The sequence below is a fragment of the Acipenser ruthenus genome, chromosome 29 (genome assembly GCF_902713425.1).
Source record: "Acipenser ruthenus chromosome 29, fAciRut3.2 maternal haplotype, whole genome shotgun sequence".
In the NCBI taxonomy this organism is placed as follows: Eukaryota; Metazoa; Chordata; class Actinopteri; order Acipenseriformes; family Acipenseridae; genus Acipenser; species Acipenser ruthenus.
Genome location: NC_081217.1, coordinates 22,282,454 through 22,303,598, shown reverse-complemented (window position 1 = coordinate 22,303,598; position 21,145 = coordinate 22,282,454). Strand labels below are relative to the sequence as shown.

At 44.2% G+C, this 21,145-nt stretch overlaps 2 protein-coding genes across 2 annotated transcripts; both read left to right on the top strand.

The window, feature by feature from the left end:
* Positions 1–255: 255 nt before the first annotated feature.
* Positions 256–5,173, top strand: LOC117970437 (adenosine receptor A1-like). Its single transcript, XM_034918230.2, has 2 exons — positions 256–1,957; positions 3,918–5,173. Exons 1-2 carry the CDS (start codon positions 1,614–1,616, stop codon positions 4,552–4,554), a joined length of 981 nt encoding a protein of 326 aa, XP_034774121.1. The 5' UTR covers positions 256–1,613; the 3' UTR covers positions 4,555–5,173.
* Positions 5,174–12,818: 7,645 nt separating this feature from the next.
* On the top strand, positions 12,819–21,053 carry LOC117428261 (uncharacterized). The gene is made up of 5 exons (XM_059004050.1): positions 12,819–13,034; positions 13,420–13,630; positions 14,001–14,166; positions 15,301–15,483; positions 15,867–21,053. The coding sequence occupies exons 2-5, from the start codon at positions 13,439–13,441 to the stop codon at positions 17,750–17,752; spliced, it is 2,427 nt and encodes an 808-aa protein (XP_058860033.1). The 5' UTR covers positions 12,819–13,034; positions 13,420–13,438; the 3' UTR covers positions 17,753–21,053.
* Positions 21,054–21,145: the final 92 nt, after the last annotated feature.

Below are 21,145 nucleotides of genomic sequence, written 5' to 3'. Positions count from 1 at the left end.
TTATTATTATTATTATTATTATTATTATTATTATTATTATTATTATTATTATTTCCCGATCAGATCCCCTCGGTGGAATTCTTCGCTTTATTATAACGCACTCTCTGCAGTGTTCTGTATATGAATTATAATACTGTCTATGGCAGTGTCAGAGCTGGAGTCCCTGTAATCCGCATTACAATACAGAGGGCTGAATTACAATAGGCGTGTTTTGCTGTCGATCTGGCAATGCAGAACTATGAACCGGTATAGCGCTGATTACAATGGTGCACATTTACACAAAGAGTTCTCGGTGCGCACAATGCTATTCTGCAATGTACACTGTTATCATTATAAATGTGTAATAATGACAAAAACGACGCGCTGCAGTGATCCGGGGTCTGGACAAGTAAACCGCGCGCGGTGCGTGCTACGGCGTGTATTTTGTGTAGGTTGGCAATTTCTTTGTCAGGTGGGTTTTTTTCGTATCTTCACTTGATTGCGCGACGAGTACCACCAATCGCAAGCCTGAAGCGAGCTAGCGTCAAGACTTTTTTGGGGGGTCTATCTCAATGAAATTGCAATAAATCCACAGATAATAGCGTCTGTATAAGATTGACTACTAGCTGCAGCCACGCTTTCTGTATAAAACGCGGTCGCTTTCTCTTTTCACTCAAGGTGCAGCGGTGATTTGGAGAAGGACAATGGCGAACAACAGCCCCATTTCAAGACCAGTTCGGTACGGGTATGCTGGGTTCGGAAACTTCGATTGACGGGACAATTAGAATTAGGATCCGCTACTACCCACCCCCTGCCATTGACGTGCTAGTGTACAAACATACTGGCATTTCTTAAAGGGAGGAGTGGCAGAGAGGGACGGTGTGGAGTGCTGACTCGCAGAGCTGCTGGTAGTATCTGCGTTCAGACGCTGTTTTCAGAGCCGCTGCATTCGCTCGCTTTATCACCTTTCCACACCAAAGCTGCGGGGAGTGACGGGACTCGGGCACAGAGCTGTAACGCGTGTGGTTTGAAGTGAGGATCTTTGCTGCTGTTTCGTGATCCTTGATTTTATATATGTATCAGGATTTGACCTGTACAAAGACTCCTCGCTGGGTGATTCCGGAGACGGGACGGCATCGTTAATGAAGGTGATTTCTGGAACAGGACAATACAGGCGGTGTGTATTGGAGGAGAATGCTGGACTGGTCCGCCTAAAAATATCCCAGGTCCAGATTCAGATCCCCATGTGCTCTACAGCGCTGGGTAAGCATAACTGCTGTTTCAAAGAGCACGGGTTTTGCAATATCGTCGGGCTGGGAGTGCGCTTGTACTGAAAATCACAGCTAGCTAATAACATTGCGTTTTATCTCCCTGCATTGATTTTTTTTTCATAAAACCTTCATTGGAAACAGACGGGACGGAATGCGCTCGACCCGAATAACGCAATGAAAATGGATTGTATTCTATCGCCTCTCTCCTCTTGCGACTGTATTTTGATTGCTGTGTGTGTCGCTACGGTTTGCTGACTGCGGTGTGCTGAATAATGCCAGTTTACCGGAGGCATCCCTGAGACGCTGTATCATACCGGGTTGGTGATAAAGGAACAGGCTGTTTCCACATCAGCCAGGTGCACAATGATGTCGACTCCCATCTCGGATTCCCAGGCCCTGTATATCGCGGTGGAGCTATTCCTTGCGGTGTCCTCTGTGCTGGGTAACGTGATGGTGGTTTGGGCTGTCAAGATTAACCGGGCACTGAGGGACACAACGTTCTGCTTCCTCGTTTCCTTGGCCCTCGCTGACATCGCGGTGGGTGCGCTGGTCATCCCTCTGGCGATAAACCTCAGCATCGGACTCCAAACCCATTTCTACAGCTGCCTGCTGGTAGCGTGCATCGTGCTGGTCCTGACGCAGAGTTCAATCCTGGCACTGCTAGCCATAGCCATTGATCGGTACCTGAGGGTGAAGATACCGACAAGGTGGAGTATGGCTTGTATTGAAATCAGTCCGCTCTCCCATGCAGCCACTGGCAGAACGTTCTCTCTCTAATAAACCTGTAATAAACTTCTCCAGTCTGTGCCCATGTCATATCACTGCACTACAGCACTGCGCACATGTATTGCAGCATCCCGGTGACTCTGTAGCTGTGATTTTGTTGTGCATGTTTAATAAAACCACTGGAACTGAAAATATTGGACAACTGTCAAAATAGGCAGGTTTGGTGATAGTCTGATTGAATTGATTAGAATCAGTCGATTCAATGGGACGTTATCCAGCAAAATCATCCCATAGGAATGGGCCAGTAGGGACCTACTAGTCTCCTAACCCCTAAATCTAACCTCTACCCCTAAACCTAACTGTGTTACTATTAAACTGTATTATTTCAACACCGCTTGCTTAGCGCCCCCTAGCGGCTACTACACCCGACGTCCATTAAAACGCTTGATCCGGATCGACTGCACCTGTGGGGAGGCTAGTAGGTACCGCACAAGAAATTCCTCTAAAATAGCAAGAGAAAGAGAACACAGAGCCACAAATCGTAACATGCATGAGACTTTTTAGAAGTTTTAAGATGCGTAATTAAAGCACAAAAGTGGTCAAACATTTTCGCACACCACGAGTGCCTGTTGTTTCTATATCACTGATGTACTGGGTGGAAATTGAAATTCTCACACCCCTGAGGTTTTCATGCAGGCAGGTATATAGAAAGGATATCAATGACACCATGTGCACACGGCTGTATATACTACAGGACATTACCTGGTACAGTGACAGGATGGCAGGACACCTTTAGAAACGAGACCCTGCTCTCAATAGGATTATTAATAATACAAGGGATGTGGGGGTAGCGCCTCCTGTCGTTGGGAGCTGGAAATGCCTCTAAAAAGTAAACACTGTACACAAACAAACTGGTCCGCGTTCTGAAGCGGGTCCGAGAAAGATGACCTGTGTGAGCGCATTCTAACAGACTCGAGCGTTTGTGATTGTGTGGGATTGCTGACCGTGATTCTGAATCTTCTGTTAATAGTTCTGTGGAACTCTCTGAAGTGTATTTATTCTGTCAGCCTGCTGACCTGCAGGCTTCCTGTCTTGTGTCACACCTGCTCTCCTCCCTCCCAGTCTTGCTGCTCTCTGTATTTGCCCTTATCTCTATTAGCTCCTCTGCTATCAGTTTTTCTCTGTGTTTCAAATTATAGCCCAAACCATCTGTGTCCATTTTTAAATAGTCCATAAGGTCATGATATTCAGTCTCACCTAGGCAGATTTTCAAGCGTGAGTCTTCTGAGCTAAGTGTGTTCTGTTTTCTTCTGAGCTAAGTGTGTACTGTTTTCTTTTGAGCTAAGTGTGTACTGTTTTCTTTTGAGCTAAGTGTGTACTGTTTTCTTCTGAGCTAAGTGTGTTCTGTTTTCTTCTGATCTAAGTGTGTACTGTTTTCTTTTGAGCTAAGTGTGTACTGTTTTCTTCTGATCTAAGTGTGTTCTGTTTTCTTCTGAGCTAAGTGTGTACTGTTTTCTTCTGAGCTAAGTGTGTTCTGTTTTCTTCTGAGCTAAGTGTGTTCTATTTTCTTCTGATCTAAGTGTGTTCTATTTTCTTCTGAGCTAAGTGTGTACTGTTTTCTTCTGATCTAAGTGTGTTCTATTTTCTTGAGAGGAAGCCTTCGCTTGCTGTTGCTTGTCTGCATCTCATTACCTCGGTACCCATTTCAAGGTGTTTCCTTTTCAGTTCCAGCAGAGGGACAGTCCGTCATTATTTGTGGTTTGGGGTTCAAGAATGAGTCCAGGTCTTGAAACTCGCCTTGGGTTTCAGAACTTCCCTAGTTCAGATACTGTATTTAAAATGACCAGGGTCCAGGTGTTTGAACAATCAGGCTCCTTGCTCTGAACTGCCCCGGGCTGAAATAACGGGGCGCTATTTTTTTTCCTTTGTTGTTCTTCACAGCTACAGGAGGGTGGTGACTCAGAAGAGGGCCGGAGTGGCGGTCATGGTGTGCTGGGCAGTGGCCTTCATTGTGGGGTTCATCCCCATGCTGGGCTGGAACAACCTGGAGAAGATCAACTCCACAGACCTCCTGGTCACCTGCCAGTTCGAGAACGTCATCAGCATGGATTACATGGTTTACTTTAACTTCTTCGGGTGGGTCCTGCCCCCGCTGGTGCTGATGCTGCTGATCTACACGGAGATCTTCTGCATGATCCACAAGCAGCTCACCAAGAAGGTGTCGGCCAGCGCCTCCGACCCCAGCAGATATTACAACAAGGAACTGAGACTGGCCAAGTCGCTGGCACTGGTGCTCTTTCTGTTCGCTGTCAGCTGGCTCCCCCTTCATATCCTCAACTGTGTTACCTTGTTCTGCCCCTCCTGCAAGAAACCAATGGTCCTGACTTACATCGCCATATTCCTGAGCCACGCCAACTCAGCCGTGAATCCCATCATATACGCGTTCAGGATCAAGAAATTCAGAACAGCCTTTCTCACAATCTGGAGGCAGTACTTCTGTTGTAAGAAAACCCCCGATCTGGAGGACAATCTCCAGAACGAGAAAACCGACCATCAGGAAGTTCAGAACGCTGTCTGACCTGCAGCTGCGTGAGACACAAGCAGCTTTCACTGTCCCGTTCATTATCTATATAAGCATCAAGAGAGTGGCTTTTTATTATTTATTTAAAAATAGTGCTCGGTTGATTTTAGTAAAGCTGCACAGTGAGTGTGTCGTGTATTGCACCATGAAACCACTCTGTACAATCCCACCTCGTTCGCAATAATGACCGTTCACTGCCAGTTATCATGCCGGCAGAGACTTTTGAAAAAGACAAAAGACACTTTTCTTTAATGAATGACTGATATCAATCTGCACTGAACAGCGTAATCACATGTGATATATGATTTAAAGCCTCCATACTGTACCGTCACTATACCCGCACAGCGAGTGGGACAGTCTTGAGGGAAGTTTGAGAGACGCAACACTTTGGGTACTAAATGGACACGGTCTGATTTGTAGCATGTGTATTTGTATGTTGTATTACTAACCTTGTTTTTCAGTAGTGCTGCATATTATATTAACGTGTGTAAAGTTATGGATGATGAAAAAACGATCAATGGTTGTAATATGCAATCTATTGAAAGGGTAGCGTTGTGACCCAGAGATCCAGACAAAAGTCCCGTTAGACCTAAATAAAGAGACTCTTAGAAATCCACTGGCCTTTCTTATTTTTCTATTATCCACTGGAGCTAATCTTTTTTTTTTTTTTGCTGTGTCAATGCATTGATCCGTGAGTTTTGCTCTATTTAAAATCGGGGATTTAAATAAATAAATAAAAAGTTGATTTGTTGCATCACAGATGATGCAAGGCAGGCATCAGATGAACTCATTGCAGTAAATGCAGTAGTTTTCAGCCCGCTATATTGCTGTACTGTATCACAGCTCCAGTGTAAAGCTATGACTGCTGTTCCTGTTGCTGAGGTGTTTGATATGCAATGCTTTGATGTAACGGCTGTTTTGATTGAAGAATGCATCGATGCGGTGATTACTATAGAACAGCCCTGAAGTAAACCGCTCAACGACACAAGAATAGAGCAAATCCGTTGCACGCGTGGGGGTGGGACGCGGCTTTGTTTTATATCCACGTGTCCGTGTGGAAGCGCCTCAGCTGTCCGAGTTCCAAGTGCAGTAGTGGTGTTATGAGCCCCTCTAGTGGCGGATGTCAGTAACTGCAGGTGTTAAACTAATCCATTTCCCTCACCCCCTTACAGGAAGCTGCATGACTTTCTCTGCCCGTCAGCGTGGCATGCTTTTGCAATACATATACTGCATTTAAGCTGATTAAGCTGGTTTGAGTGGCGGTATCTTTCCTGTGCAGGTTTCAGTGGAGGTTTCTTTCACTCCAGTGCTGTGCAGGTTTGAGTGGAGGTGTAGGGTGGAAAGAGCCTTAAATAGTTTTAAAAATACCAGTACTATGAGAAAATAAACATTTTTTTTTTTATTATTGGCAAATCAACACAGATTACAGATTTGATAGTTTAGTATAATCTCCCTTTTGTAATAGCAGTAGAATGGCTGCTATGTAGTATTCTTCACAGTTAGTAAAGCAGTGTGCTGGCGTCCCATTCAAACCCATTGAATCTGGAGCACTCCCCCAGGCGTCCCGTCACTCGGATGCAACCTGACCCTACAAATCCATAAAAAAAGACAAAACTACCGTCACAAAACGCTCACGGCTGGAAATGACCACAAACCAAAACAATGATCATCAGAAATGTATAAAGTGTTTCGAGCCACACCCTGCTCCCTTGAGAATGGAATGTAAAGCACCAGGGAATAAAGCCAGCTCTCTGTGCGGAGTGAGAGGGGGGCGGTTTGAAGATATTTATACAGCAGCATGTGGGCTGCTGTTTAAATTGGTAATAATAACAGGAGCGAAACCCTTTTTCACATTCCACAGCAGAGCCTCATGCAGGTTTATTACATGCTTTCTGTTCTGTGCACCGTTACACAGTCACCTCTCTGGGGATTCAACGAAACTGCTTTTAATGGACGGCAATGTTGCTGTCTACTGACTGTCTGGTTCTTTACATTGTCTGAAGGAGAGATCCAGCAATCTCGGTCCAAGAGGAGTTCATTACTCTGGGGTAGGGCTGGCCCTTCAGGACCCCTGCTCCAGAGACACAGTGTCTAACGGGAGGGGTTTTAAAGAAATTCAGCACAAGTAAAACTATGTTATGGGATTGGCATCATAGTGATGTACCACAGGATGCAAGTCATTGCACCTCTGTTTGGAGCGACAGTGCCCCCTAAGGGTGGCAGGGGAGTTTATAACTGATAGCGGGTGTAGATGTGGTTTCTCAGTTCAGCTCATACACAGTGACAGTGCAGTCACGACTCACGCTGGTGAAGACGAGAGTCATTCTTTGACCGACGTGCTTCCCTAAAAGCTTCAGTAGATGCACAGAGGGTTCTGTAAGGTGTGATTAGAAACTTCCCTTTGCTTTCTTTTTCACTGCTAGCTCAAACACCGCGCTCGGTTTTCTCCAAGGCGCAAAATCTTATAAACAGATGTGACTGGTAGGAAACAGCCGAACAAAAGCTGTTTTGATGAACGAACTCAACTTCCTCAATCATAATGAGTTCCTTATGAAGAGAACGTCTGAGAAACAGGTTTTGCTTTTAGTTTTGATGGCATGTTGTTGTCTGCTTTAATATCCAGTCTGGCTGGCAGCCCGTGTGCTTTCACGTGATTCCTATTCACTTTCCTCATTTCCTGGTCAGCTTAGGTAAATATATGGACACAAGCCAACAGTCTAAAGTGTAAAACACTGTGCAATAGAAGCAGAAAGTAAAAGACAGGCTCTCCTGCCCCGTCCCTACTGCTCACATGAAGGGCAGCAAAAACACCTACAAGAAACAACGTGCGACACCTTTCCATAGCAAATCAATGAGACGAGCATGAGTCAGTCCAGGGTTTATACCATGCTTCAAACAAATCACAACGGGGTAGGAGGTGGTCACTGTCGTGGGGGTTTCTGTGTTTTTTATAATGTAAAAAAAGTCTGTGTCCTTATAAGACAATGATCTAAAATAACTTTGTAGGCGTTTCCTGTAAGCAAAATGCAGTCCAGCTGAATTCCCCTAAGATGACACTGCCAGCGGTAGTGCACACAGAGAGGGGCGGAGCAGGGCTCATGTAAACAGCCTGAACTGCAAACAAGGCCTTTCCAATATAGTGTACATTTAGATTGTGTTCTTTGAAATGGTGAATAATAAACCAGGGTTAGCCCTCCTTTAAATGAAGCTCTCTGAAAACCACCTGCGATGTCACAAAGCAGCTGCGATTGAGGGGCTCGAGTTACTTACCCAGCCCCCCTGCTGGGTAATCCAGCCGGTCAGGCGAGAGTTCAGGAACTGCGCCATGGCATTGCGGACGGAGGCAGTCAGTTCTGGGCACTTCCTCCGGGCGTATAAACCCAACGCCGTGGCTGCTTTAAGAGCGCACATCTCCTGTCTGACATCACCACCCTGCGAAACCCAGTTTTTACTGAGAGTGTCCACCGTCTGTGAAAACATAGCTGCTAGCTGGAAGTGGGGAAAAAACAAAGAGACAAATATTACATTCTAAGTTATTAACTGATTAGCTGCTTTTATAAAAGGACAACTTATCAGCATATTAGACGGCCTGAGACGGAGGAGGTCTCTCACACGAACACACAACAAAATACTTTTTAACTCTGTGCATCGACTTTAAACAGACAGTGATCTTCGTCAGTAACAAACACCTCTCTGCACTTGTTGCTGCTGCGCATTATGGAAGTGCGCGACTCATTTGTATGTTGGGTATTGCAGGAAGTATTTGGTTTTGATGACCTGGGTCTCGGATGAGTTTTTGCATGTCACGGTAGAGGATTTGAGCTGCACATCCTCTCTCATGCCACACACTGCTCAACAGGAAGTGAGAAAGGCCATCACCTGATCTCCTGCTGCCGCCCGGGCTTGTCCTACAAACTGATCCATCAGGGGCTGCAGCACGTCCTTGTTGTATTGGTCAGCGATGTTTCGCAGCTGGTCAGCAATTATTACGGGATCAAAACTGTCATCGTCTACAGAATACAGAACCGCTATTAAACACAAAACTGGTGATACAAAATGCTCCACTTCTTTATCCCCTGAAGCACCAAATTCATTTTTCTTTGAAAAAAGTCGTAACAGACAAGTTGTATTTATGTAAAGTGTTACGTTACATTTAGACAGTTATCATAACAATACAGTTAGAGAGACAATTACAATAACAGGTAGACACATGGCAGTTAAATTATTGTATGTCGTTTTTTTGTGTTTTATTTTGTTTAATCTTGTACAATCTATATGCTGTTTATAGTGGCCGTTGACAGAAATGCCAGCTTTTTATCTTTAAATTACTGGAATACACATAGAGAGGGGTGATGGGCGTTTCATATGGTAATTATGAATATCAATACTTTGTTTTATTTCATTCCTTTAAAAGCTTACATACTAAAAGCATAGCAACGTGTAATAATGTACAGTGAATAGGTACACGTTGTAAAGCACAGAGGGGTACAGTAAAGGTTATTTAAAAACATGGTAAACTACAGTAAATGCATTGCATAACCGTGGGGAAAAATGCAAAACGACCATGCAACTCTACTGTGGTTAACATTGTCAAGGGATTATATTCCCCCCTTAACCATTTTGAAGAGTTAGTACGTGAAAATAAATACACAGTTCATACTGTCTGGTAAATGTGACACCTATAAACCTCTCTTGTATTACTTGTATCAGTATTGAACCTATTGCATTGATTAATCGATGTGCTATACACTGCAGTAAGAAACCCCTTGCGATTCTCCGCTAATGCTAGCAGTACTGTAGCAATTTACACTAGCAGCCATTTCAAATCCATTACGAAACTGTCTTCTTCCCCTGATCCGTAAATAAACTCTCAGCTCCCAGAAACGCTGAACTGTTTCACTAGTTCTAGTGATATGAGGATGGGATGTGACGCGCCCTCCCGTTCTGTTCTTGTACAGATCGCATTTGGGAATTGCTTAGACTCGCCCCTTGTCGTTGTTTTTCCTTTAGTCCACATTAACATAGAGATGTGTCTTATTGTGTTATTTTTTTTTGTAGGCTGTCATGTATTTGTTGTGTTGCTTGTATTTGTAATCGTTTTATTGTCTAACAGGTCTCGGCCTCAATGGGTTAACCTTCTGTATAAATAAATTAAACAAAGCTAAATGTAATCCCCGACCCTTCCAGTTTACAAATTAATTACCGGTTTAATAGAGCGCCAGTAACAAAGAGTTGCTTTTAAGTTTAGTTGAACAAAGTCTTACCGTCCCCACCATCTGAAACCAAGCCTGACCCTGAAAAAACTCGTGGTGTTGCTCCTGCCTCGCCGTCAGAAAGTTCAAAAAGCTCGTCTAATATCAATGCGGTTTGGTTTTCAATGTCTTTTGGTGCCATTTCTCGTAAACGTCAAAGATAAAAACAGAACTCTTCCTCACAGTACTGAACTGTGCAGCTTTGATGCGCGCAGTATTTCCTGTTTCTGGTGTGTGATTATACTTACTTTATATATAGCCTCTCTCAGGAACACCGAACACGCCTAGTGTTGCACAAAGCAATCTACAGTCCAAAGGGCACAGGTAAACATAGACTTCTCCAGCTAAACAACACCTGAGCGCACTATAATACTACAATGTGTTTATATATATATATATATATATATATATATATATATATATATATATATATATATATATATATATATAAAAATAAAACTCATTGATCCTGAACGTCAAATCATAAACAAATCACATGTTGTCTAGCTGTATACTATATATATAGTCTTTAGTCATATTTTCTCCATTGCAAAGTCTGATTTGTTTTCAAACTCATCTGAAAACAGCGTCGCCAGTGGTTTTAACCCTAGAAATGGTACAGCAGTTAGATACAGTATAAAATCAAAAACTACTTTGAGGGGCCGTGGTGCGCACATGTTTTTATTATCTTTTTTCTTATTATTGACAAACATAGACAGACACGCATTACATGTATTACATAGAGAAGAGAGACCAGAGGGAGGTCAAAGAATATTAAAACACACAGAAATGATTAAAGGAGCTTTTTAATTCGATATCATTGCTTGTTTTTACAGTGCGGCTTTCAGTGTTAACTCTGCCGTTGCAACTTTAAATTCCTAGCGAAATCATTTCAGGCTTGGGGATTGGATCTGCCCGGTTCGTGATTTGGTTGGACTGAATTCCCTAACGTCACGTTCCTTTCATCCTGATTGGATGGAATGCACGTAATCCCACCCCCACGCGGGTCACAGAGTAAGAAAGAAAAAAATGGCGCGGGTTTGCAAATGTTGCAGTGAAGTGATTCTCAGAAGAAGAGGTTGCTGTTTTCAGAGTCTCTGCAACTGCTCTCAAGGCTGTGTGCAACAGTTACTGACTCAGCATCCGAAGGTAAACCCATAAACTACTGTTCATGGCTTCAGCTTGTCAGTCCACCCATGCCTGCGTCCTCACAGTAGAATCTGGAATGGAGTACGGTTGATTTCATCAACCTATACCACAGCTGGGATTTTTTTTTTTTTTTTTTTGTTAGATCATTTGACAGGAATTGCCCCACAAGCAATGTCAAAATAACAGGCTGATGCAATTCAGGACTTTTCCTCAGTTCTGTAAAATACTCCCTATACGAGTCTGGTCTACTTGTGTGTGTGTGTGTGTTTTCAGTTTCAGATTTTATTTAGTTAGTAAGTGTTTTGTTTCTATTTAGTTTTAGGTGCACGCAGAGTTGCTGCACTCACAATAAACCAAAAAAAAACCTGTATTAATCACTTTCGATTTCAGTTTTCTTTTTTTTGGTGACAGTGCAGACACACCCATCCATGTGCTTTGAACAACAGTGCCGTTTATAGAGCGTTTTCATGAAACGATATTAACACAACTCAGCATATTCATTTTTCATGTTTTTTCCTTTCAGTTTCGTTTTTAGTTTTTTAAACACTTTTCAATTTTCTGGTACAATTTTGTTAAGGAAAATGTTTCTTTTTTTCATTGATAAACCCCGATGTGAAAATGAATTATTGGTAACTAGAGGTGCAGTCATATATATATATATATTAAATGCCCGATCCTTCCCGTTTACAAATTAACACGTTTTAATACAGCGCCAGTAACAAAGAGTTGCTTTTAAGTTTAGTTGAACAAACTCTTACCTTCCACACCATCTGAAACCAAGCCTGAAAAAAAAAACCACGAAAAGAAAACATGACAAACCATGGTAAACTATAGTAAATGCGTTGGGGGGAAATACAAAATTACTATCCATATTTACTGTGGTTAATTTTGTCAAGGGATTATATATTACCAAACCCTCCTTAATCATTTTGATACAGTCAGTACTTGAACATAAAGAAACAACACATACAGTTATATTGTCTGGTAGAAATGTGACACATATAAACTATTTTTTTTTAAAAATCCCCGATCCTTCCCGTTTACAAATTAACTAACGGATAATAGAGCGCCAGTAACAAAGAGTTGCTTTTATGTTAGTTGAAACCAAGCCTCTCTCTATATATATAGATATATAGATAGTTTAATTGAGCGTCATAAAAAAAAATAAACAGACCTGCACCACTTGCTTTAGTTGAACGAAAAAAACGAGTTACCTGCGTTGCATTGTGCATAAATTAATTTTGCAGATTTCTTGAAGCTTCGTACTGAGCTCTTTGGCTCGTCCTTGAAAAGACAGTTTAATATCAATGCGGTTTGCCGTTCGATGTCTTTTGGGGCCATTTTTCTCTCTTGACGAGCAAAACTTCTTAAAAGTTTGACGTAAAACCAGAACTCTTCCTCCGCGACTAGTTATTGCGTGTTGCTGGGGTATTTCCTGTTTGTATACATATCCTCAGCGGTAAATTAGGACATGAAAGACGCCCATCATTTCACAGCGCAGTGAACGTACAGTCCCAAGTGCAGAATGAGGGGGCGCAGGCAGGGTCGCTTTTTTTAATTAGATTTATGCATCCCTATAGAATTCTGTATCCCTTAGATTTGAAGCCTGCGTGCATCAAGATCGCTACACATGAACGCGTGATGTTTCCGAACAGTATTTGCATGTAATAAAATTAAAATGTGTGTTAAATGCGCTGATTTATTTTGCTACATTATTAAATTGGTCTTTCTTTGAATAGTTGTTGCAAACCGCAGCAGAACTCAAAGGCAGGGCTTGAGAACGTGCTAGTGATTTGACTGGACAAAATGCCTGAACGTCACGTTGCTTTTAATGCTGATTGGATGGAATGCACGTAATCCCACCCATCCACGCAGGTCACAGTGTAAGAAGAAAAAATGGCGCGGTTTTGCAACTACAGCAGTGAAGTGATTCTCAGAAGAAGCGGTTATTCTTTTCAGAGTCTCTGACGTGTTGTTTATTATTAAATTAATGCATTGTGATTATTAAACTGTTTATTTTCTAGGGCATGTAAAGCAGTCCGTTTTAGTATCTCCTAACAGGCTACACACGAGCAGGTAAGGTGCTGTCTGTAGCACGCATGAAACTTTTGTTACGAAACTTTGCAAAACCCAAAAGTATGGTATATTAGTATATTACGTTTCTTAAATAGGGTTATTTTTTAACAGTGTTGTAAAGGCTGTGTGTTGTACGAAGTTGAATGAATGGATTTTGATAATAAATGAGACGTGTGTTTTTTTTTTTTTATTTTTTAAATCATGTGTGCCAAAATATGCTTAAACAGAAATTAATAAGTTTTTATGATAAAAACTGCTGCCGTTTAAGTAAATAAGTAAACAAACGTTGTTCCCTTTGCATTCTCTAACAGCGTGCAGGTAGGGACGGCGCTGTTATGTGATAACGCTTTACCCGTTTTATTTATTTATTTTATTTATTTTTCAGGTGTGTTTCGGAGGCTGAAATGAACGGGGCTGTCATCCCCCACACCCCGCTAGCCGTGGACTTCTGGCATCTGCGGAAGTGCAGCCAGGCGCGCCTGTTCTTCCTCTCTCACATGCACGCCGACCACACCAGCGGCCTGACCTCCACCTGGAGCAACAGACCCATCTACTGCTCGCCTGTCACCGCCAAGCTGCTCAGGTTAAAGCTGCAGGTAAGGGACAGGGCGGCCTCAGCAATAGTACTCTAATCGTGATGACTGGCGCGGCATCCAGCCCTGGGTTTGAGAACTACACTCGATTCAGGGTGTAATACAGAGGCGGGTGTAAGTGTTTCATTTCAAGTTAAGTTTGGTTTCTGCTCGTTATTTCAGTAGGATGTCGTGGTTCAGATTAGAGATCGTTCTGGGCTATCGAGAGTCCGCAGTAGTTTTTAAAGAGCTTTGTTTTGCCCAGACCTGCTTGCCTCTCTCTGCATGCGTGTAACGGGTTCAGCAGAAGCGTGGTGTTGGTCTGTTTTGCGTCGCTGTCGTGGCACGTGGACAGTGCACTGTTACCACAGCTTGCTCCGTTTCCTCTGTGAAGGTGAAGGACAGGTGGATCCGCCCCCTGGAGGTGGGACACGCCCACCTGCTGCCCCTGGATGAGGTGGGCAAGGAGACGATGACGGTCACCCTGATCGATGCCAACCACTGCCCGGGCTCCGTCATGTTCCTGTTTGAGGGCTACTTCGGCACCATACTCTACACAGGTAAGCAGATGGAGGGGCGCGTCGATGTAGGACAAAAGAGGGGTTCTTCTGCAACTGCTCTCAAGGCTGTGTGCAACAGTTACTGACTCAGCATCCGAAGGTAAACCCATAAACTACTGTTCATGGCTTCAGCTTGTCAGTCCACCCATGCCTGCGTCCTCACAGTAGAATCTGGAATGGAGTACGGTTGATTTCATCAACCTATACCACAGCTGGGATTTTTCTTTTTTTTTTTTTTTTTTTTTGTTAGATCATTTGACAGGAATTGCCCCACAAGCAATGTCAAAATAACAGGCTGATGCAATTCAGGACTTTTCCTCAGTTCTGTAAAATACTCCCTATACGAGTCTGGTCTACTCGTGTGTGTGTGTGTGTGTGTTTCTCCCAAATTAAATCAACTTTTAATTGTGTTTTTTTTCAGTTTCAGATTTTATTTAGTTGGTAAGATTGTTTTGTTTCTATTTAGTTTTAGGTGCACGCAGAGTTGCTGCACTCACAATAAATAAAAAAAATTAAAAAAAAAACCTGTATTAATCACTTTCGATTTCAGTTCTCTTTTTTTAGTGACAGTGCAGACACACCCATCCATGTGCTTTGAGTAACAGTGCCACAGAGTGGGAAGTCATTGCAGCTTGGCTGTGCCGTTTATAGAGCGTTTTCATGAAACGATATTAACACAACTCCGCATATTCGTTTTTCATGTTTTATTTTTTCCTTTCAGTTTCGTTTTTAGTTTTTTAAACATTTCAGTTTTGTGGTACTATTTTGTTAAGGAAAATGTTTTATTATTGGTAACCAGAGGTGCAGTCGGCACCCTAATTTTGTATTTGATTATCGTGTAGGGATTTATCAGCGATAATCAATGCATTGACGTTTTAGTTTTCAAATTATAGAGCAAACATTAGTTTTTTTTTTTTTAACAGAAGATCCAATAACTAAAAACACCAGTTTTTTCTCTCCCTCACTCTCTCTCCCTTGCTCCCTCTCTCCCTCCCTCCCTCTCTTTCTCTCTCTTGCTCTCCCTCTCTCTCTCTCTCTCCCCCTCTCTCTCTCCCTCTCGCTCTCCCTCCCTCTCTCTCTCTCCCTCTCTCTCTCCCCCTCTCCCTCCCTCTCGCTCTCTCCCCCCTCTCTCAGGTGATTTCCGCTACACCCCGCTGATGCTGAGGGAGCCATGTCTCAGTAAGCACAAGCAGATTGACGTGCTGTACCTGGACAACACCAACGCCAGCCGAGACCGGGTCTTGCCGTCCCGGAGCCAGGCCACCCAGTGGATCAAAGAGCTCATCCGCCAGCACCCCGAGCACAACATCGTCATCGGTAAGAGCGCGAGCCGCGGCTTTCAAACCCGTTCCTGAAACACCCCGCTGGGGAGGCCAGGCTTTCTGCGTAGGTCTGAATCGTCTAATTGTGAAGCGTGCCAAGGACGTTGGTGCAAGATATCAGAATCTGGAGGTATATGCAGTCTGCCTGCGTTCTGTGGCTGTAGGTCACGATGACTTTTACTCTGGTGTTTGGATGAATGTCTCTGACGTTCTGTTTGGGTGTGTTGTCTTGCAGAACTATCAGGGCTAACTGATATAGCGTGCCCTGATTCACCCTGTCCTAGGCAGAGATTCTGTTAAGTTTTCTTTTTTTGTTTTGACCTGGAATCCACACAAAGCTGCATTTACTTTCTCTCCCTCTCCCTCTCGCACACACAGGCCTTTACAAGCTGGGCAAGGAGTCCCTGTTGGTGGAGCTGGCGTTGGAGTTCCAGTCATGGGTGGTGGTGAGCCCTGAGCGGATGGAGACCATGCGTGTGCTGGGCCTCCCGGATGTGTTTGTCACAGAGGAGGGGGCTGGCAGATTCAGAGTGGTGGAGCAGAGAGAGGTCAAGCACTCCGCCCTGATTCAGTGGAACACCCAGCACCCAACCCTGGCCATCCTGCCCACCAGCCGCCCGCTCACCCCCTGGCACTGCAACCTGCACGTAGTGCCCTACTCCGACCACTCCTCCTTCCAGGAGCTGGAGGAATTTGTCAGGGCCCTGGAGCCCAGCTCTGTGATCCCCATCGTCGGATCATCCGCGTGTAACTTCTCTGCTTACCTGAGTCACCGGGAGCAGAGAGGTCCAGTGGAGGTGCCGGAATCTGTGCAGCTGTTTATGAAGAAGGACCACGACCCTCCAGCCAAGCATGTGCCGGGACCACCCAGACACGGGCCCTATATCCCCAGGGGAGTGGTGTTTGAGTCGCCGGAGCACAATCCCAGACCAAACCAGCGCCAGGGGGAGGATAGGAAGACTGAACCCCCTCTAGATGAGCTAGAGCCCCAAGTCAGGAAGACTGGACCCCCTCTAGACGAGCAAGAGCCCCAGGACAGGATGACTGGACCCCCTCTAGATGAGCTAGAGCCCCAGGTCAGGAAGATTGGACCCCCTCTAGATGAGGTAGAGCCCCAGGTCAGGAAGACTGGACCCCCTCTAGATGAGCTAGAGCCCCAGGTCAGGAAGACTGGACCCCCTCTAGATGAGCTAGAGCCCCAGGTCAGGAAGACTGGACCCCCTCTAGATGAGCTAGAGCCCCAGGTCAGGAAGACTGGACCCCCTCTAGACGACCTAGAGCCCCAGCGCCAGGACCCTGATTTTCCAATCAAAGTGCTGGGAGACTGCAGCAGAGCTGCCACCCAGGTAGCAGTTAGACGCGGTAAGAAACTCCCTCGTTCACTTGCTTTCTGCGGCGGGAATCGAAAGCAGATGAAGCTGGATGATGTGTGGTATAAGACTGGACTTGGTTCTTCAAAACAAGCTTCAGGTAACACACTTGAGGACAACCCAACCCTGAAGTCTTCCTGTGAGCTGTTCACTCCACCGAAGAGACTGAATGAGTCGAAAGCAGAGGACAAAGACGACGGCGGGCTACAGGAGCCATCAAGAAGAGATCCTGGCTGCTTGGCAGAGGATCTGGAGTGCCGTGCTTGGCAGGGAGTCTCCCAGAGGTCGTGGAGAGCTGAGAACGAGTCTGTGTGGCCACTTGGGAACGGCGCGCTTATGAGGGAATCTGGAGCAGAATCAGCCTGGCTGTCTAAGAACACTGAAGCTGAAAACTGTCTTCAGCACACGAGAGATGCAGTGCCTGTAGATCGAGCTGGATCCACCTGCCTCTCAGAGCAAGCAGGTTCGCCTTCATTTCCAGAGTCTGCTGGTTTTACGACAGGAGCGCCGGTCCGAGCTGCTCGTTTCAAGGCTCTTGCAGCTACTTCCAGTCAACTTGCAGGGAAGTGCGGGCTCGCCCCCTTAAATAAGGTGGGGCATAAAGGTCTCTACGAGGGGGCATCGCCGGTCCGAGCTGCCAGTTGCAAGGCTCTTGCAGCTACTTCCAGTCACCTTGCAGGGAAGTGCAGGCTCGCCCCCTTAAATAAGGTGGGTCATAAAGGTCTCTACGAGGGGGCATCTACGGTCCGAGCTGCCAGTTGCAAGGCTCTTGCAGTAACTTCCAGCCACCTGGCTGAGAAGTACCGTCTCTCCCCCTTCAATCGCGCGCAGCAGCGTTACCCAACGTTCGATGAACTTGTGGAAAGATGCACGGGGAGGTCCCAGAGATCCTGAAACCCAACCGAGGGGCGTTCTGACCCCCCCCCCCAGGAGACCAAACCCCAATACTGTGTGTGAGGTGTTTGCTGGAACAAGGAGATGCAGCCGTTTAGAAAGCTGCTTGGACGGTAGAAGAGGAGCACTATTTCTACCAGGATGAGTGTGCAAATCGACAGCAACTGCAAGCACATTCTTATCATTATTATTGTTGTTTTTATTTTTGTTGCATCAGGTCCAAGTCAATCCGTTCTACAATGACAGTTCTTGACAGAGAAAGCTGTTGGAAGCTCTTCTCTGTATTGGAGCCTGCGTGCCCCTCTCTGTACTTGTATATGTAAGTCTTGTGTCCACTCTGAATAGCTGAACCCTAGGAGGTGTGCCAGCAGTGCTTCTGGTGTCTGCTGTTACACGCTGTGCTTTTCACAGTGACGGAAGAGCGTGCTCCGATTTGTACAGTGTGTGATTTCAAGTTCTTTCTGTGCAGATTTGGTCTTGATTAAATAATCCTGTTAAACCTGCGTTGTTCTGACGTGAACCAGCTCAGCATCTTGTGTGTTTGGTGCAAAAAGAAAGATTCAACTACACTGTCCCGTTCCTTGGGCCTGGGCTGGGAGAGTACAGTAAGAACTGTTTTGTAAATTGCTCAATACTGCGTTACAGTGCTTTTTGTTCAACACTTTTATGTATTCATGTTCACTGATTTTCTTTGCCTGGTATATGTGCAGTACTGTACTTGAGTGTTTTAGACCCAGTGCTGTACATGAATGTGTTCATTTATAATCCTCCCAGCATTAATAAAGAGACTACAATGTAGTGTAACCACGCCCTCTCGGAGATACTTTCACATATTTGATGGACCTCTGGAACCAATTAAATGGGATATGACAGGTTCTACTGTAGACTTGATTTTAGTATTTATTCATTTGTATTTTACTTTTGTATTTCAGAGTTATAGAGATTTTCATACACCGTATTCAATTACAATTCTCAATGCACCAGGATGGTAAGGATGAAACAAACGAAAGAAAGAAAGAACATCTGTGCCCTTTCCCCTTAAAATATTCTGTTATAGGATTTGATTTTCAATTGGAATTTATATGAACTTTAACAGCTGTAGTTGGGATCCTTTTGTGCCAGGCTCTGTTTGTCCAAACAGTTTCACTACAGCAGGGATGGAAATAAGACTCCCATTGCATAGCAGTTTGATCCAGTCCTGGTTTTACTGTGCTTAATAAGACACACCTGAGCTTGTTACTCTGTGGCTAATCACGCTCGTAGTAAAACCTGGAATGGGTGAAACTGCTATGCAATCTGAGTCTTATTTCCATCTGGTACAGTTAGCAGAGCTTCAGTCCTGTAGACTGGGCAATGCTTTAATACTTGTTCATGAAGTAAGTGTTTAAAGTAACTTCTGAGAATCGGGGCATGTGCTGTACGATTTTTCTTTTGCAAGGAATTTGAACAAAAAACTGCAGAACAAATCGCGGCACTTTGTGTATGCCCGCCTGCGTCGTTCTTAACGGCTCAGTGAAGCGAAACAAACATTTGATTGTAAAGACAGCGTTCAGGGAAAATGCATTCTCCTCATGCGTGTGTTACTCGCTGTTCCTGATTGGACGTGGATACAGCGCGGAGGGCTGTGCTGGAGATTCGGATTGATTACAGGCAGAACTCGTTCTTGTGTTATTATAAGATAATTGAACAGTAGAGGATACCGATCCCAGATGTTAGCTGGAGGGCTTGACTGCGTTCCAAAGGGTTCTTCAGAAGAGCGCATGTTTACAGGACTGTACAGAACTCAAAGGTGTAACAAACAAGGAAAGCAACACAGAGGTCAACCCCAGTTCTGTTACAGGAGCCCCAATAGCCCAAAATTAAGCCATGTGAACTTGCAGCTATAGCCAGAAGTTGTGCATCACCCGTAGAATTAACTAATTTTGCTTCATGAAGTCAAATGAAGCCTGCTGAATAATGTTACGTTAACATATTGAATCACACACCGCTTTGTAGCTTTCCATATACTTAACGAAAAACTGACAAATTCAAAAATGTGACATTTCAAAATCTAACGTGAAATAGTGTACTACTAGCATGGCTTCCGGTAGACTTTTGCAATATCATTTTGTAGTTTCTTTACATGATGCTAAATAAAATATCTAAAATTATTATTATTATTATTATTTTAATTGCATCGCAATACTAAAGTTCAAGGTGATGCAAAACTTTGAGCCATAGCTACGAATACAAACATCAGATCTTCTGGATCTTGGTGGAATCGCCTGGCTGTTCTTATGCAAAGTGTGAGTCATGTTCTAGGAATTCAGCGCCGTGTTCTTGTCCTGTAAGGAGACCTGCAGCCACACGACAGCGTCCTTGGTGGAATTCTGTTAACGTTGATTGTCCTCAAACTACATTCTAGATCCGTATAAAGAAAGAACATCTTGTAACGTTAAACACGGCTGTTTAGTTTTTACAGAGAGACGGATACTGCGAAGCATAACCAGGTTCTTTTATGTCATTGCTTAGAAACAGGGCTGTTTGTCCCACTCCAGTGAACGGCTTCGACTTTCATTTTCATCACAGTCGGTCATTTTAGGAGCTCCCGATGCGAACAAACAGATGTTACACAAACAATAGTGGACCAGCTTTACGAAGCGATTGGTGCAGTGCAGAGCTTGCTTCACTGGAATGCATTCATTTATTTTTATAATTCCTGTCCGAAGGGGCTATAACGGAAACGTGCATCTGTCGCGCTTTGCATTTTTCCATGTGTCTAGAGAAGGGCTTGTTCAGTTGTGGCGAGGTCATGTAATGGGAAAGTTACATTTTACTGTCTACAGTTTGCTGGCTTTACTAGGTCCGTAGGACAAACAGAACTTTAGTTATAGAATAAAGTGTGATTTGTTTTTAATAAGTATATAAAATATAGAAATAAAGTTTAAAGATGCTTATTGTACATAGTTCCTCTTTCTTGTTGAAGGGCAAGTGGCCCATATAAGGGATTCAGCAACCGCAAGCTGCATCTGTGACACTTCTCAGAAATGTCACCGAACTAGTTAGAAGAGGTACAACTGACAGGATGCTTGCAATTTAGATAAGTTGTTATATGATTGGTCTCATCTTAATCTTCCAAGCTGTTGCTATCCAACATATGCTGAGTTAAGCTTCTGTGATGGGCTCGCAATAACTGTAGGTTGCAAGGTATATATTATGCTTACTGACTCTGCGTAGTCAGAACTCTACTCGATGTTTTTCTAACACCACGTGTGTTGAGAGTGTTCTCGGGTTTGCAAACCATTAAACTTGTTTTACTCCACTTTGTCTGTAAGGCCTGAATCTCTGTTCAAGGGTCTGGGAACAAAATTTCCACCACAGTCATGGTGCTGATGTCGATCTCTCTGAATTTGT

Bases quoted from the DNA above. Each gene is read 5' to 3' on its own strand.
- LOC117970437 (XM_034918230.2), top strand. From the start codon at position 1,614: ATGATGTCGACTCCCATCTCGGATTCCCAGGCCCTGTATATCGCGGTG. The intron at 1,958-3,917 runs GTGGAGTATGGC...TGTTCTTCACAG, and splicing joins AGGGTGAAGATACCGACAAG to CTACAGGAGGGTGGTGACTC.
- LOC117428261 (XM_059004050.1), top strand. From the start codon at position 13,439: ATGAACGGGGCTGTCATCCCCCACACCCCGCTAGCCGTGGACTTCTGG. The intron at 13,631-14,000 runs GTAAGGGACAGG...TCCTCTGTGAAG, and splicing joins TGCTCAGGTTAAAGCTGCAG to GTGAAGGACAGGTGGATCCG. The intron at 14,167-15,300 runs GTAAGCAGATGG...CCCCTCTCTCAG, and splicing joins CGGCACCATACTCTACACAG to GTGATTTCCGCTACACCCCG.